The sequence below is a fragment of the Etheostoma cragini genome, chromosome 11 (assembly GCF_013103735.1).
Source record: "Etheostoma cragini isolate CJK2018 chromosome 11, CSU_Ecrag_1.0, whole genome shotgun sequence".
In the NCBI taxonomy this organism is placed as follows: domain Eukaryota; kingdom Metazoa; phylum Chordata; class Actinopteri; order Perciformes; family Percidae; genus Etheostoma; species Etheostoma cragini.
The window spans coordinates 4,589,482-4,605,298 of NC_048417.1; the positions used below are offsets into that span (position 1 = coordinate 4,589,482).

Consider the following 15,817-nt stretch of genomic DNA (forward strand, 5'->3'; position numbering starts at 1 on the left):
AGAGAGAGAGAGAGAGAGAGAGAGAGAGAGAGAGAGAGAAAATAAGTTTTTCAGGAATATTGAATGACGGCATGCGAGGAGCTGGTCTGGCTGCAGGGCTCCAGGGGTTGTGGCTTTGGGAGAGCAGGACTGTACTGTGCTGCTCTGAAGGGACATGTAGTCTCTTCCTATGTGTTATGGTCAGAGACGAAGTCAAAAACTACGGCTACTGGAGCTAAAACTCTTGTGTGAACGGAGAGTGTTTTTGTCTGAAAATGCCGCTTAAAAATAAAAACGTAGTAGTGTCTATGTAGCCTTAGCTTGAACCACACATTTTTATCCTTAAACTTTCTGACCCTAATCATAGAGGTGGCAGGTCAGACAATAGTCATATGACTCATTTTGGAAAACAATGTCATGCAGACGGTGCACCGGGTCAGAAAATGGCCATGGGGGTCATTTAGGAAGGTAATGACAAAACCTAAATCCAAATTGAGTTTGGAGCACCTGTCTGCCCGTTCCACCAGTCTACAGATACCAAAAGCTGCTTTACACGTATGTGACCCACTAAATACACACACGTGAGCCCTGTCTCTGTGTGTTAGGTACATAGGTAGAGTTTATAACGTTAGACAGCCAATCACAAGCATTATGAAATCTTGGTACAAGCATGCATGCTTATTGGCTCACTGACGCCGATGAGATTTTTCTTCTTAGGACTTGAAATTTGGCATTGAATGACTGAATGAATGATTTTTCGCCTAAAAGTGTTGAAGTTCGGTACCCAGCCCTAGTGACATGCAGGAGTTGGTTTCATTTCTTGGTAATTGTCTCTGGGGTGTAAGTCTACCCTCCATGACAAATGACTAAGGCACAATGTTTTCATTTTGAAATCATATTCACCAAAAAAGGAGTAGGAGGAGAAAAATGAGCTAAATGATTTTCACCTGGACATAATGCTCCCACGCACCCAAAAGCTGTGCTGTAAGAAGACACTGATTACCCACAAGGCATTTTGCAATGTTTAGAAAATGCTTCCAGTAAGAAAGTGTAGAAAAAATAAATGGCTTATAATGCAGCAAGGTTAAAATCTTTGCACCAGATCTGTACATCAGAGTCTAGCCTGTAATATTCATTTTCTAAACTCAGATTTTCTCACATGAACTAAGACCTGTTTTAAAGACTGTAAATCAGTACACAATAGATGGTCTATTGCAGACGGTCGAGGTCGAAGAGAACAAGGCAAATAAACAGAGGAGGTAGAGAGAGCCTCAGGTACAGATCTGTATTTTAAGGCATGGATGTCCTATAAAGCCTGGATAAAACATGGGAGGTGGAGCCCTGTTCCTTCCTACGAGAGTGGCTTAGTGGCACATTTACCCAAAAAGTTACAAAGCTTCTGGGGTAAACTTCCGTTCTACGCGATCACAGAATATATGAACATATACAGAACATATGCGCGGTAGTATTTCTCCTGCTCTGCCCAGACACTTTATATTGTGGTGACATCAAATGTTTTCAAATTGTTTTTTCTCGGCCCGAGGGACTGTTTTAAACATAAAAAGTCCATGGATCAACAATTCTGAAAAGAAAGAGCCATAACCAAGTGCCCAGATAGCACAGTTGGTAGAGCGGGCGGCCATACATCGAAGTTTGCTCCTCGATGCAGTGGGCCCGGGTTTGAATCCGACCTCTGGCCCTTTGCTGCATTTCATTCTCCCTCTCTCTCCCCTTTCTTATGTTTAGCTGTCCTGTTGACTAAAATCCTAAAAATCACCCAAACAATATCTTTAAAGAAAGAGTCGTTACCGACCTGGTTTGCAGTCGGAGGTGTCCTGGCAGCAGTTTCACACATCTCGCTTTTACAATAGTGGCCTTTGGGGGAAATCCATTGTGGGTCACAGAGGGATGATTTTTTGTTGCAGTACCGCCAGTGGCCACAAGACACAAATCAGCGCAAAGGGCTGAGCGCTGTTTGTCGGGGCATGGCCTCAGGCTGCTGGGACTGAAGGTGTAAAATGTGGGGAGTTATAATGGGAGGAACAGCAGTGAGAAGGAGCAGAGGGGAGATGGAGGTGGAGGACATGGTGAGGTGGGGGTGGGAGCTGCTGGCATCCACCCGATCGGGGCTGATTTGGATGTGGAGTCATGTTGGCTTGGCAGAGGCCCACTTCATTAGTGTCCTGATGCATTAGAAGTGAGGGGAGAGGGAGGCGGAGGAAAAGAGAAAGTATAGTAAAGTTGTAGAAGGGAAAGGAAAAGACACTAAAAAGGAGAAAAACCAAAAAGGTATGGAAGACGAGTGTGAGCAAAGAAAGAGGATGACCATTTGAAGGAAGAGAGAAACTTCGGAGCCAACCAGCCATGTGTGTTTGGCTCTGCTCTTTAACATCATCATTAGTGCATGAGGGAGACCAGACCCGCCATTGTTGCATGCATGTGTGTGGCGATTGATCCAAGAGTCCTTGCTGTCAGCTCAAATAAGCATGGGAATGATGAAGGTCTTTGGGTGGAGACGGTAGGTTTTGCAATCCCCCCTCCGTGATTTACCCTCAATTTAGTTATTAAGTGTCTCAGTGGGTTTGTATGGGGGATGTTTGTGGATGTTTGTGGCTGTGTGGTCCTCATTAGGGCAAGGGTACATATCTTTTATCTTTGTTGTTGGTTTCCCAGCATTCTTACCGTCTTTTCTCAATATCCAAAAAATGTCACTTTGTGTAACAGAAACTGAAGATTTGGGGAGGGAGAGAGAAAAAACGACCAATAAGGGGAAAAAAAAGCATACTGAATTCCTGTAAATTGGTCATCCACACCCCCAAAAAAATAAAGCCCCTGCGAATGAAATCGTAGAGCAATTTCATGGTCTGGCCTGCCCTCAATATTATTTATGTAATACCCTGTTATTATTGAAGAGAAGGGAGAGAAAAGCGAATGACTATTATCTTTATGTGGGTCCTTTAATTTTAATGCACCACAGATTTATAGCTGAGCATTCCAGTGGGGAGGCCCCTCCCTGCTCCTAAAGCGAGCGGGCGGGACACGACCGCAACGCTCTCACAACAGCCACTACCTTCTGACAAACAACCAAAGTCCCCGCTTTCCCTCCCAACACTTCACCCAGCCTTCCTTCACTGCTGTCAAACAGCCCTCGCACTCACCCTGACAGCCAGATGACCCCCCCCCACCACTGACAGTAAGAGCTCCACCGATCAGGGTAACACACACATTGCTACACCTACTTTCATTGTCTCTATTTATAATCTCTCTTTACACCTCCCTAGCCCTTCTTATGCTTTTTAAAGATCCTGTGTAGGAATCTTGCTCAAAACCTGAGAAACCTTGAACTCCTCGTGCCAAACTGTGATAATCTGGATTACTGAAAAATCTGAGTCAATACAAATCCAGATACAATCATCTAAAGTTCATCCCCTTAGACCTTCAACATGCACGTGTATCAAGTGCTTTACCAGCAGCAGTAAAACTAAAGTGTCTCTCAGTCTGCGTGTCCTCTCCAAAAGCAATCATTTTTTTAAAGCTATAATTTGTTTTACGGTTTCGGTTTTTAAAATACAACTGAAAATATGACAATCAAAATAAAAATAAAACTACTGTAATTCAGTTAAGGACTGAGTGTTTTTTAAGAACAGTAGTTCTCCAATACTATATCTTTCAAACTACATCTCATTTTAATAATACACAAGTTAGCACTTCTGTAAACCACTTTTAAAAAACAGTGATCAACACGTGCAGAATTAGCAATTAACAATTTGAGGCCTGGATATAGATTTAAGATTTCTCAAGATTCAAGATTTCTTTATTGTCATTCCACAGTACACTGTAGTGTATAATTACGTGCAACGTTCACAGCTTAAAAAGAATACAGCACAGAATCAATTAAAAACAATGTGGAAAAGTTGGGTTATTATTTATATGAATTAAAATAAATAAATGCTTAAATGCTTACAGTATATGGGTTTGCAGAGCATGTAGAGTGATAAATATATATACATATATAGCATCCAAAAAAACTGAAAAATATGAATATCTAGATACTAGATACATACAGTTAGAAAGAGTATAAAGTATAAAAATCCTTATTTAAAGTGAAATGGTGCGGTAGAGAATAAGGTGCATTCCAAACAGATTATTTTGTACATGAACAGTCAGATTGATTGGACTGTTTTTATATGCTGTATATGTCTAAAATGGTGGTTGACCGTAGATTATTATCAGACAGACTGGAGCTCTGAATTGGCTCAAATTCAGTTACTGTCATTACAAGAAGATAGTGTCAAACAATTAAAATATATAAATCGCGGATAGTTGAATTAATGTCATCGTTAACTTTGTTAAATAATGGCTAATTTTGACCTATTCTACATGTCACTTGATTTCTTCTTGTCCCATTAGTTTTTCTCATTTTAATGCTCTTATCAACACGGAAAAGTGTATTGGCTTGCTTTGTGCAAATATTGTTTTTCCTTGAAAACAACATTTGCACAAAGCCTACGTTAGTACTCAATTTCACACATAACTTTCTGAATTGGAGCAGTCATTCACACTTGGAGCAAATTATCTCTCACAAAATGCTGCCCATCAATAAAAGGGTGAAAAAAATACTTTGACGAGGGGGCGGAGAATTTGCATCAGCTGTGTGCTTGGCCATCAAGTGGTATTTCAGACTGGACGTGCTGCGATGATCGCTCAGTTTACAACAACAAAACACACAGATCACTTTGGTCTTGTCAATGGAACCATTTGGCAACTTGGATTTGCGTCCATTTCGGCGTCTTACACTCGCCATCCACTCAAAACGTTACGTTATTTCTTTTTGGCCGGCTCGTGAGCCCAAAGAATTGTGTGTGGCAAATTAATCTCAAGATAAACAAGTGTGTGTGGCGTGCCTGTTTTGATTCCAGTCTAGCTTGATCCAGTGTGTTGTTGTAGTTTTTCTAACGTTACTGGTTGTTGCAACAGCATGTGAAAAAACTACAAAAGGCCAAAAAGAACGTTAATCTTGTGATTAAAAAAACTGATGCCTTTAAAATGGGTTTGCATTAACGCCGTTAATAACACATTTAACTGACAGCACTACAAGAAAGTCTTGTTGTTGCTGTAACTACAAGTCAAAACAAACAGAAATGACAAGTGGAGTTCCTCAAGGATCGATTCTTGAGCCTTTTCTGTTTAAACTTAGCAAAGTTAGCTTCTTATAGATATGCAGACGATACTCAAATTTACATCCTGTGTTAACAAGTGACTGTAGTACCGTAAAACTAAGATAATCATTGATTTGATTTGCCTAAATTTCCTGCAGTTGAAAAAAGGCAAAGCCTGAAATAATTGTTTTAGTGTTTTTTGGTTGTTGTCGGACCTCCTTGATGTGAACATTTTATAACTTGTTTAGAAAGCATGCATGGTTCTAATCTGCTTCCGTAATATTATGTTATTTGTGTTATTTGTTTATGGTTTTGTGTTTCTCAAAACAAAGTAAAACAAAACATTATCTTTTCTATGCACTAAATATCTGGAGCACACTGGAGCAATTAAAAGTATCCTCAAATCGAGGCTAAACACTTCTCAGTCACTGCTTTTCAATACATTTATGGTTTTTATCTACTTTATTATGAACTCTTTTTTTGCCTTGTAGAGTAACACGTCTGCTGCCTTATGTAAAACATTTCAAATTGCCTTTTTCTTTTCTTTAAAAAAGGTGAATAAACAAATAAACTTGCTTTCTGCTGAAACTACACCAACAATTGCAACCGTGGTCCTTTCAGACATGAATAGTTTAATTTATTCAAGCAACTTTTTCTCTATATTTTCCTTTTCTACCTGACTTCCACGATCAAACTAGAACAACGATAGTGATTCCCGACCTAATCTAAGTACTAATCCAAAACAATTACATTTCTTCTTCCCCTCTACACGCCGTGCCTATGAGGTGTTGAGTGGGCTGGTTAAATTGTGATGGGGTGTTATAAGTTTGTAAATAAGAGACTTCCTGGCAGACAGGTGGTTGGCGTTTTACTGGAGCTAATCTTACACACATTAGGTCAAAGGTATACGGGACACAAGGCAGTTTAAATGCCAGCCTTGGAGCTGGTTAATAGACCGTGACACTCTGTGAGCTGTGAAACACATTCTCACCCTGGGAGCTGCCCTGGCTACTGTGTGCTGGACAGCTTACTGTTGGTTTTATAATATGTGTTGTCACCTACAGTATAAAATATATCAGAGACGGTTTAGAACAGGAGATACCTCAACTCTGAGGCATTTCCTGTATATGTGTCAGGTGGGTTTCTCCACTGCCAAACCCCTTTAGGAGACGAGCCGCGGGTGCTGAGTGTGTTGATTTCAATGGGAGAAGTGAATGTGAACACAGATTACAAGCCATATTCTTGCCCCATTGTAACCAAAGTAAATATTAGAGCCGTAATTCACAAGCCCCAATCTCCAGGACATTCTGACACTAAAATGGCATTTTGTTTGGCCAGGTTGGCTCAGTGGTATAGCAGGCGCACATGTACTCCGAGGTTTATGCCTCGACGCAGAGGTTTGAATCCAACCTGTGTTGATTTCCTGCATGTCTTCACCCTCTCACCTAACTGTCCTGTGAAATATTAAGGCAGAAAAGCCCAACAAATAATATTTAAAAAAGAGAAAATGGCAATAATCAGACGCTTTAGGGGTAAAGCTAACAACAACTATCACTTGTGAATGCTAATTTTCGTACTGCTTGAAGTCTTTTAGCCGTGTGAATATATAATGTTAGCAAAAAATAAATTATGCAAATATAACTTTTAATCCATCCACACGACACTCGGTACACTTTCAAACGAGGCCACGCCACATTAAGAAGACAGTGTGTACCGTTTGTACAATTGGCACAGTGTGTAATGAGCTCTCTTTGGTGATAGAGAATCTTTGATTACACTCAGGCAATATTATTTTAAGAAGTACAGTATGTGTGGATGCATTGTTACATGAATGTCACAGATATTGACACAGAATTCAGGTCAAATAACAAAACATAAATGCATAAATTAAGTATCATTGTTATTGTTAAAATATATCCTTGATGCAGTCTTGATCAGGGGTCACTGTGCCCCATTAATCAATCAGCTCTTTTGTCTTTCTCGTCAGGCGCTTCACAGGCCACCCCCGACCCCAATGAAGGAGCACCGTGTGTCCCCCATGCGTGAAGAGCAGTTATCTGCCCCGGTGAACGAGGAGGGCTTACAGAATGTGGGAGCAGGAGCTGCTGGCAGCTGTCCACCTGGCACCGTTGGCAGTGCTGGGAGCAACAAGAAGCCACGATCACGCACTAAGGTACAGTTATTCTCCTCTCTCTGTTAGGACCATCACCAGGAACCATAAAGTCATTATTATGCATTTTGGGCCCAGGTGCAGCACCCAAGCCCTTTTGGGCACCACCTCAACAGAATTAATGTAAAATCAATGTAAGCATCAAAAAGACTTTTCTCATATCTAATGATTGTAGTGGGTCCCCAGTGGATGGTTGGAAGTTTTGTCTTCAAGCTTGTCTTTTTGATTTATTATTATCGGTTCTAGCTTTTTCAACATTTTAGATGAACCCTAACCCTAAACGCACTAAATGTGTGCAACTAAGCCTTCCCCAAACAATGCACTTTTAAAAATTGTTCATATGGCACGCAAGATAGCGGGTGTGAAGTTCAGTAGCCTTGCGGACATTTTTAACAAACAGATTTAAAAACACATGTCTATTTGCAAGGACACCATCTGGTTTACGCTTTAGAAACCCCTTGGCTCTTAAACAGAGATAAAAAAAAAAACTCTTATTCCACATTCTATTCAGGCACCCAACTCAGCTAAGAGGAGGCCCTCGCTTATATCACTGACCCCTGTGTTTATTTATTTATCTTTAATATCATTATCTATCGTTTGAGTTGTTGTAGTTCTTTTTACTCTCATTAGGACTCCAACACAACTCTGAACTATTCATTCTTAAACTCAGGCTGAAGCTGCTGTCTTCATTGCTGTTTTTATTGTGTAGTTTGTGTTGTATATTCTCCTGTGATTTCTTTCTGCTGCATACCTTGCTGCATTGACCTTCTGGGACAAAGAATAAACTGAACTGAAGCTAACACTGAATTCACATTCTCTTTCTATAACTAGATTTCCTTGGAGGCCTTGGGCATCCTGCAGAGCTTCATCCAGGATGTTGGCCTGTACCCGGACCAGGAGGCCATCCACACCTTGTCCGCGCAGCTTGACCTGCCCAAACATACCATCATCAAGTTCTTTCAGAACCAGCGCTACCACGTCAAGCACCACGGCCGTCTCAAGGAGCTGGGCGATGGGGCTGCGGCCAGCGGAGGTGTGGACGTCAGTGAATACAGAGAAGAGGAGCTGCTTTCGGGCTCAGAGGACCCGGAGTCCAGCGAGGACGGAGCAGAGGAGATCTACCAGTCCACAGAGGGGAATTGTGGGAGCGCCGGAGGGCTGAACCAGCCACTGCCGGCCTCCTCCTGCTCCAAATCTAACTCCAACTCCAGCCATTCGTCTTCAGGGACCAAAAATGCTCAGGAGGAAGGAATGGACAAGGTGCACTGCCGGCCTGGTGGCCCCCTGGGCCCCGGGAGCTCCTCATCCAGTCCCAGAGAGCCGGCCGACTACCAGAGGTAGAGACTGACACACAGAGAGGAGAGGACAGAAGGGAAAAGAGAGAGTGGAGAGAAAGCAAGATAAAGAAAAAGCCATGGAACTGCTCATGAATTAGTGGGGAACGTCAAAAAACCATCAGGCTGAAATAATGTGTACATCACTCAAAACAACCAGACGGACTTGATCTCAGACAGATCTCTGAACACCTGGGGAGTAAAATTTACCTCAGCAAAAAGACAGCAGCTTTGCAGAGTGCTGTGACACAGCAGTGTTTGTGTAACTGTGAAAGAGAGTTTCCCCAATCCACATTTAAATACATTTCATAGACAGGTCATCCATTGCTGCTCATGTCTACAACGTAAACAACAAAATCTCCAAGTGTTGACACTTTCTCTTAATCTAATCGCCAGAAAGGCCACTACGGAGAGGCAGGATTTCATCGGCTTCGGCCAGAAGTTGTTCCTAATCCTCCTCTTTAAAGTCTGAGCACACTCACATAGAGCTGCATACACATGATAGCGCAGGAAAACGTCATCAAGGGTAGAAAAGAAGCTATTTCCCGTTGCTAAGTCACAACATGCTTTTATCTCATTGGTTGTGCTTCAGAAGGGTCAAGGGCAAATAGGTGAACGTTGAAATCCTTTTACCTTTGAAAGCAGCGCGAGCGTTGCATGACGCCAGGGGTAGCGCAGCGCGTAGCTGGGCATCACCACCTCTCCATAGGACATCAATACTATTGGGCACCGAGAAACGGTTCTAACTTTCAGCCTCTTCAAAACATTACAGTTCCAATGGAATCAGCGGTTACAAATTTAACACGTGCAAGTTTTGGTTTCCATGGCGGCCAGCGTACTACCAGGTGCTTGTCGTGTTGTAGCCATAGAGCACAGTCAGTGGCTCTCATTTACGTTATAAAAAAAAATAAAATTTAAATCACATTTAAATCCAAATGAAATTTGCACCTGTGAAATAAGCACGTGACCCGTTTCAACGCCACCCTCAAAGAATCAAATTCATAAATCACGAGAAGCAGAATCGAAAGGAAGAACACTCCGATCAGCACTTACTGTTCCCAAAGACACCGATACTTTGTGGATTTGAGGTACTCTTGCCTCCCTCTGTCTCTCCTCTCGAGGTTGACAAAACAGTGGGAGGTTTAAATATGAAATAAAATGACAGTTTGGCGGGAGGAAGGTGGACCGACATTGAGAGGATGTGGCGTGGACGGACACTGTATACCCACAACTCTGAGGCCTTCCTGGCACCACCCCCGCGTATGTGTGGGGAGAAAAATGTCAGGAAAGGAAGGACACAGAGCGGAGATTCAGCAACCAAACAATCAGTCACTTTATGTGCGGTAGTCCACTTGTCCTCTCCTCTCTTCATCTCACTCCCTCCCCCTTCTTCCTCACTCTAACTGGTGCCCACAGTCTTGTGTTTCACCACACCTACCCGCACTTAAACTTCACCAACCCTATTTATTGCTATCTTTATCCATGATTATTATTATCTTTATTGTTATTATTGTTATTATTATGGTTAGAATTGCTGTCATTGCGTGCTATTTTTAGTTTTTATTTCCATGGTTTTAAATATTGTTTTTTTAGAAACTGGGCGGTGGTTTGGGAAACAAGAGACATTAAGAGTGCTCTGCCCAAAGGGAGAAAAAAAATAAGAAAAAAAGAAATAAAAGGAAGGAAGAAAAGAAGCGGAGCGTGGAAGAAAAGAAAAAGAAGCAGTTACTGAGTGTTATTGGGTACAAAAAAATAAGTCCTGTCATGTTGTATTATGCCTTTTTTATAGTTCTGTTTCCCAAAAATAGCAAATAAGAGAAATAGTTAAATAAGAAAGCAGCTACTTTACTGCGGTTGATGACAATCTACTTTTTTGAGCCATTTCAGAGAATGTGGCAGGTTTGACTCATGTTCTTCACGTTTGATGTCTGTAAATACCCAACACGGGATAAATTGTTATTGATATACTTTTATTTTTTGCTGAGTGACTTAACGTGTTTGAGCCAGTTTGGAGGATCAGAAGAGAGCTGTTCTTATCTTCTTTTTGGACAACTCAGTGAATTTATTGTGCTAGGCAAATTAAATCACAAGAGTATTTAAATAGAATACTTTTTTTTTTTTTTGCTTGGTGTCAGTTGTGTACAAGTATACAGTATGTATGTTAAAAAAAAATGATCGGAGAATGGGTTGTATCCATGTTGTTTGACTATTCTTACCGGCTGCTACACTAAAAACAGATGACCTGCCTTTTAATGATTACGTCGACTCCAATCACTCCGTGTCAGATGATGTTTGTGCTTTTCTGTATGACAGGAATCAGGGTTGGACTCAAATGCAGTTCTAATTAAATCTTAGTTCGTCCAGCGTTAAAGTGAATTAAAATTTGTGAATTCAAAAGAAATTGTCTGTCTTTATTTCATTCTTTTTTGTGGATCCTCACACTCAAAACACAAAAACACACATATTGTAGCCGCCCCACACCTAACGAATACAATTCTGTGTAAAGCCACAGGGGCTGGGGTCACACACACACACACACACACACACACACACACACACACACACACACGAGCAACTGGAAGCTGCAGAGTCAGCAGGAAACAATGAACCTGTCCTGAGAGTTTTAGGGCTTCAACTAACTTTATTTTCATTGTCAATTAATCTGAATCATTTCCCGATTAATCGATTAGTTGTTTGGTCTATAACATGTCCGTGTTTCCCAAAAGCCCAAGATCACATCCTCAAATGTCTTGTTTTGTCCACAACTCAAACATATTCCGTTTGTTGTCAGGAAGGAGAGAAGAAACTAGAAAATATTCACATTTAAGCAGCTGGAATCTGAATTTTTACAGTTTTTCCATAAAAACGGACGCAAACAGATGAATCAATTATCAAAATAGTTGGTGATTAATTCAATAGTTGACAACACATCGATTAATTGCTGCAGCTATTCACTTGCTTCATTGTTTAAAAAAATAGCCCTAATGAGCAGTGGATATATATATATATATATATATATATATATATATATATATATATATATATATATATATATATATATATATATGTATATATATAATTCCAAAGGCCAAGGGAACTTTATCAGGCCAAGACAATTGGTGTCCTTAAAAGCTGTGTTTTTCCTATTTTATTTTAAATAAATATAATAGGAACAATTTCCAAAAGATGTTTATTTTTAATTCCTCTTCAGCATGGGTGTGTAAAGTTATGCAAGCCACTGCACACAGTGTATCATTTCTAGGGGTGTGAAAATAAACTGCATAGATGCATCCCAATGCGGACCAGGATGATACTGCATGGACGCCGTGACAGACCATAATCAGGTGCTGCCTACTGAAGTTGCTTGTGGATTTTCTCACTCGCAGCTTGTTTTATTTCTGCCTTTTGAATGTTGTCTGTTGCGTTCAGTACTGCGCTACATTCAGGAAGTGTCTTCTTTAAGACTAAGCACAGTGAAAAGGGGAGTTTGTATATATATCTGACTGCTTGAATGTTTTCAATGAAAATCATGCATAACAATGTATAATACTATTGAGGAGGTGACGCATCCTGTTATCAAATTGATTTGAATTGACAGGATAATCCTAGTTGGATTTTATCGTGAGACCAGTGAATATTTACACACCTAATAAATTCATTGGTTGGACAAAGCAGTCTAATTCTGGTATATTTTCAGAAAAGAAAGACTATTAAAAAGAATAAGGCTGGAGATATTCTATATTTTTGTTTTGTTATTTTCAGCAAATCACAGGAAAAGAATCTCGAAATACTTTCCGACTACACTGCCCTGTCTGTGGCTACCAAGCTTATTTGTTCCTAAAGACGCACATTTAAAAAAAAAAAAAAGAAGAAATGGGTCACAAATGCATTTAACAGCTGGACAGTGTAGTATTTAGCAAAGGTTACTGAAACAGAAGGAAAGGGAGTGCATTTCAAGAGGGACTATTTACAGCTGCAGATTTGGTGCGTCAGAGTGTGTTTACAGCGGCGGAGCAGTGTGAGATCGATTTAAAATAAACTACAGTCCATAGCATAAAGGACCAGGATCCACATCGCAACTGTGTGGCTCATTGATGCGTTTCTGGACAACAACGGAGCTTTAAAGCACAGAGGAATGAATTCAGGCTTTGGATGCACACAATAGTATTATGTGTGGTTTTGGTCCCTTTCATTGAATTTGTGGACATTTGAAAAAAATAGATTGTCAAGGTTGAAAGGTGTAAAGTTTGTCCTCTTGGACGGCTCTGAGTAGGCTGGCACGATTCGGGGAAAAATATGAATCACGTTTTTTTAGCTAAAAATTGACGTCACGATTCTGACACTATTTTTTCCCCTCACGAAGCGTAGTATTTATTGCACACATGAACCATGACAAAACTAAACAAATTGGCAGTACCAAACATGGATTTTATGTATTACATATAGATTTTCGGCACCTGTAGCACATTGCACATCACCACAAGCCTGTAAACAGAGGCTTCAATGAAGAGAAGGGGGAGCTTTGCAACGCTTTAAAACCTATTTCATACAGTCTGTTTAACACTCAGGAGAAAGTAGCAGCTTTGGGATGCATCCGGCTCGTCAAATTAAATAAGAATCAAAGTCGTAAATTAAAAAGAAAAGGAAAACAATTAAAAATACTAAATTATCAAAGTTTACTAAAAATATAAATCATGAACAGGGCGAATAGAGATTGCGATTAATCGTGCAGGCCTAGCTCTGAGTCCATGTTGGTCTTCATGCCTTTATTTGCAACGCGATAGGCCCCTATTCTTTAAACTAAAACAAATCTACGGCTTCAAGCAGCAAAAAAAAACAATATGAAGCAGAGGAAGTTTTTGGTTTCCAGGGCAAAGTCTGTGATGAGTGAAGAATTAGCAGAAAAAAGAAAATCCTGCAACAACTGTCTCATCGCGGCTTTGGTTTCCACCGTTTTGTCAACATTCAGTCATTAATGAACACAGCTATTAGTACTGAGATGCCTGCAGAGTATGGGGGATAACCTTTAAGGCTCAACATTAACTAACACTGGACTAATCTAACAACAGAACTAATGTCCTTTTCTTGTCAAGCGTGTCATAGTACAACTCATTCTCATTAACATATGTCACCTGCCGGTTAGTCACTTGACATACAGTGAGGAAAATGAGTCTTTGAACACCCTGCTGTTTTGCAAGTTCTCCAACTTGGACGGGTCTGAAATTGTCATTGTAGGTGCATGTCCACTGTGAGAGACAAAATCTAAAAAAAGAAATCCAGAAATCACGATGTTTGATTTTATAACTATTTATTTGTATGATACAGCTGCAAATAAGTACTTGAACACCTGAGAAAATCAATGTTAATATTTGGTACAGTAGCCTTTGTTTGCAATTACAGAGGTCAAACGTTTCCTGTAGTTTTTCACCAGGTTTGCACACACTCTAGAAGGGATTTTGGCCCACTCCTCCACACAGATCTTCTTTAGATCAGTCAGGTTTCTGGGCTGTCGCTGAGAAACACAGAGTTTGAGCTTCTTCCAAATATTCTCTGTTGGGGTCTGGAGACTGGCAAGGCCACGCCAGAACCTTGATATGCTTCTTACAGAGCCCCTCCTTGGTGATCCTGGCTGTGTGCTTCGGGTCATTGTCATGTTGGAAGACCCCGCCTCGACCCATCTTCAATGCTCTAACTGAGGGAAGGAGGTTGTTCCCCAAAGTCTCGCAAGACATGGCCCCGGTCATCCTCTCCTTAATACAGTGCAGTTGCCCTGTCTCATGTGCAGAAAAACACCCCCAAAGCATGATGCTACCACCCCCATGCTTCACAGTAGGGATGGTGTTCTTGGGATGGTACTCATCATTCTTCTTCCTCCAAACACAGTTAGTGGAATTATGACCAAAAAGTTCTATTTTGGTCTCATCTGACCACATGACTTTCTCCCATGACTCCTCTGGATCATCCAAATGGTCATTGGCAAACTTAAGACGGGCCCAGACATGTGCTGGTTTATGCAGGGGAACCCTCCGTGCCATGCATGATTTCAAACCATGACGTCTTAGTGTATTACCAACAGTAACCTTGGAAGCGGTGGTCCCAGCTCTTTTCAGGTCATTGACCAGCTCCTCCCGTGTAGTTCTGGGCTGATTTCTCACCTTTCTTAGGATCATTGAGACCCCACGAGGTGAGATCTTGCATGGAGCCCCAGTCCGAGGGAGATTGACAGTCATGTTTAGCTTCTTCAATTTTTTAATGATTGCTCCAACCGTAGACCTTTTTTCACCAAGCTGCTTGGACATTTCCCCGTAGCCCTTTCCAACTTTGTGGAGGTTTACAATTTTGTCTGAAAAAGTGAGCTCTATGCACATGCAAAAGTTAAGTTAAAGCACCGAATTGACTATTAAATAAAATAAAAAAGAAGATCATAGTTTGCATTAAAACACTGCTAAGGAATACACATTTCTTTTTGTATTTCAAACCATAAACCTTCTACTGTTCAAACGGGACTTCCTGCATCAGGTTTCATGTGTTTCCGGTAGCATTAACAACACGCGCACACTAATGCAACCAACTTATCAGACCACAACACATACAATATATTTGGCTCCAGACGTGTCTGTCTGTGGCTGATCGGTTCAAACTGTTCGGTACTAATTGTTTTTTCTTTTGAACGACTTTAAAAACACAACCATGACAGACACACGGACCAGTAGCTCGTCATTTAGGAACCGCTTGGTATAGCCAGAATCAACTTGAGTAAACAAGGGAAATAAAGCAGCTCATCTGACAAGGTACTTTAGGACAATCATATCTCTCACACACACACACACACACACACACACACACACACACACACACACACACACACACACACACACACACACACACACACACACACACACACACACACACACACACACACACACACACACACACACACACACACACACACACACACACACACACACACACACACACTAATTGCCTCTCTAAATAGTTTCAACTCTGATGAGGTGTGGCAGGGCAGAACAATCTTGGTGTTTAACCTGCCACTAAGGGTCAAGCATTTTGTCTGTGTGTGTGTGTGTGTGTGTGTGTGTCTGTGTGTTGGACTAAACAATGGAGCCTAAGTGTTGGTGATGAGCTAGAAGGGTCGAGGTCTTCCAGCAGAAGCG

General features: G+C 41.0%; 1 protein-coding gene across 3 annotated transcripts in view; it reads left to right on the forward strand.

Annotated features, from left to right (window-relative positions):
* The window catches only part of satb2 (SATB homeobox 2), a 55,041-nt gene extending 45,897 nt beyond the window's left edge, over positions 1–9,144 (forward strand). For 2 of the 3 annotated variants that reach the window (XM_034885849.1, XM_034885851.1), the window contains exons 13-14: positions 7,105–7,311; positions 8,140–9,144. In XM_034885849.1, the coding sequence (XP_034741740.1) occupies positions 7,105–7,311; positions 8,140–8,649 (717 nt within the window). In that variant the 3' untranslated portion in view covers positions 8,650–9,144. The remainder of the gene's footprint in view (positions 1–7,104; positions 7,312–8,139) is intronic. The other variant, XM_034885850.1, reaches the window with a different exon arrangement.
* The last annotated feature ends 6,673 nt before the right edge of the window (positions 9,145–15,817 follow it).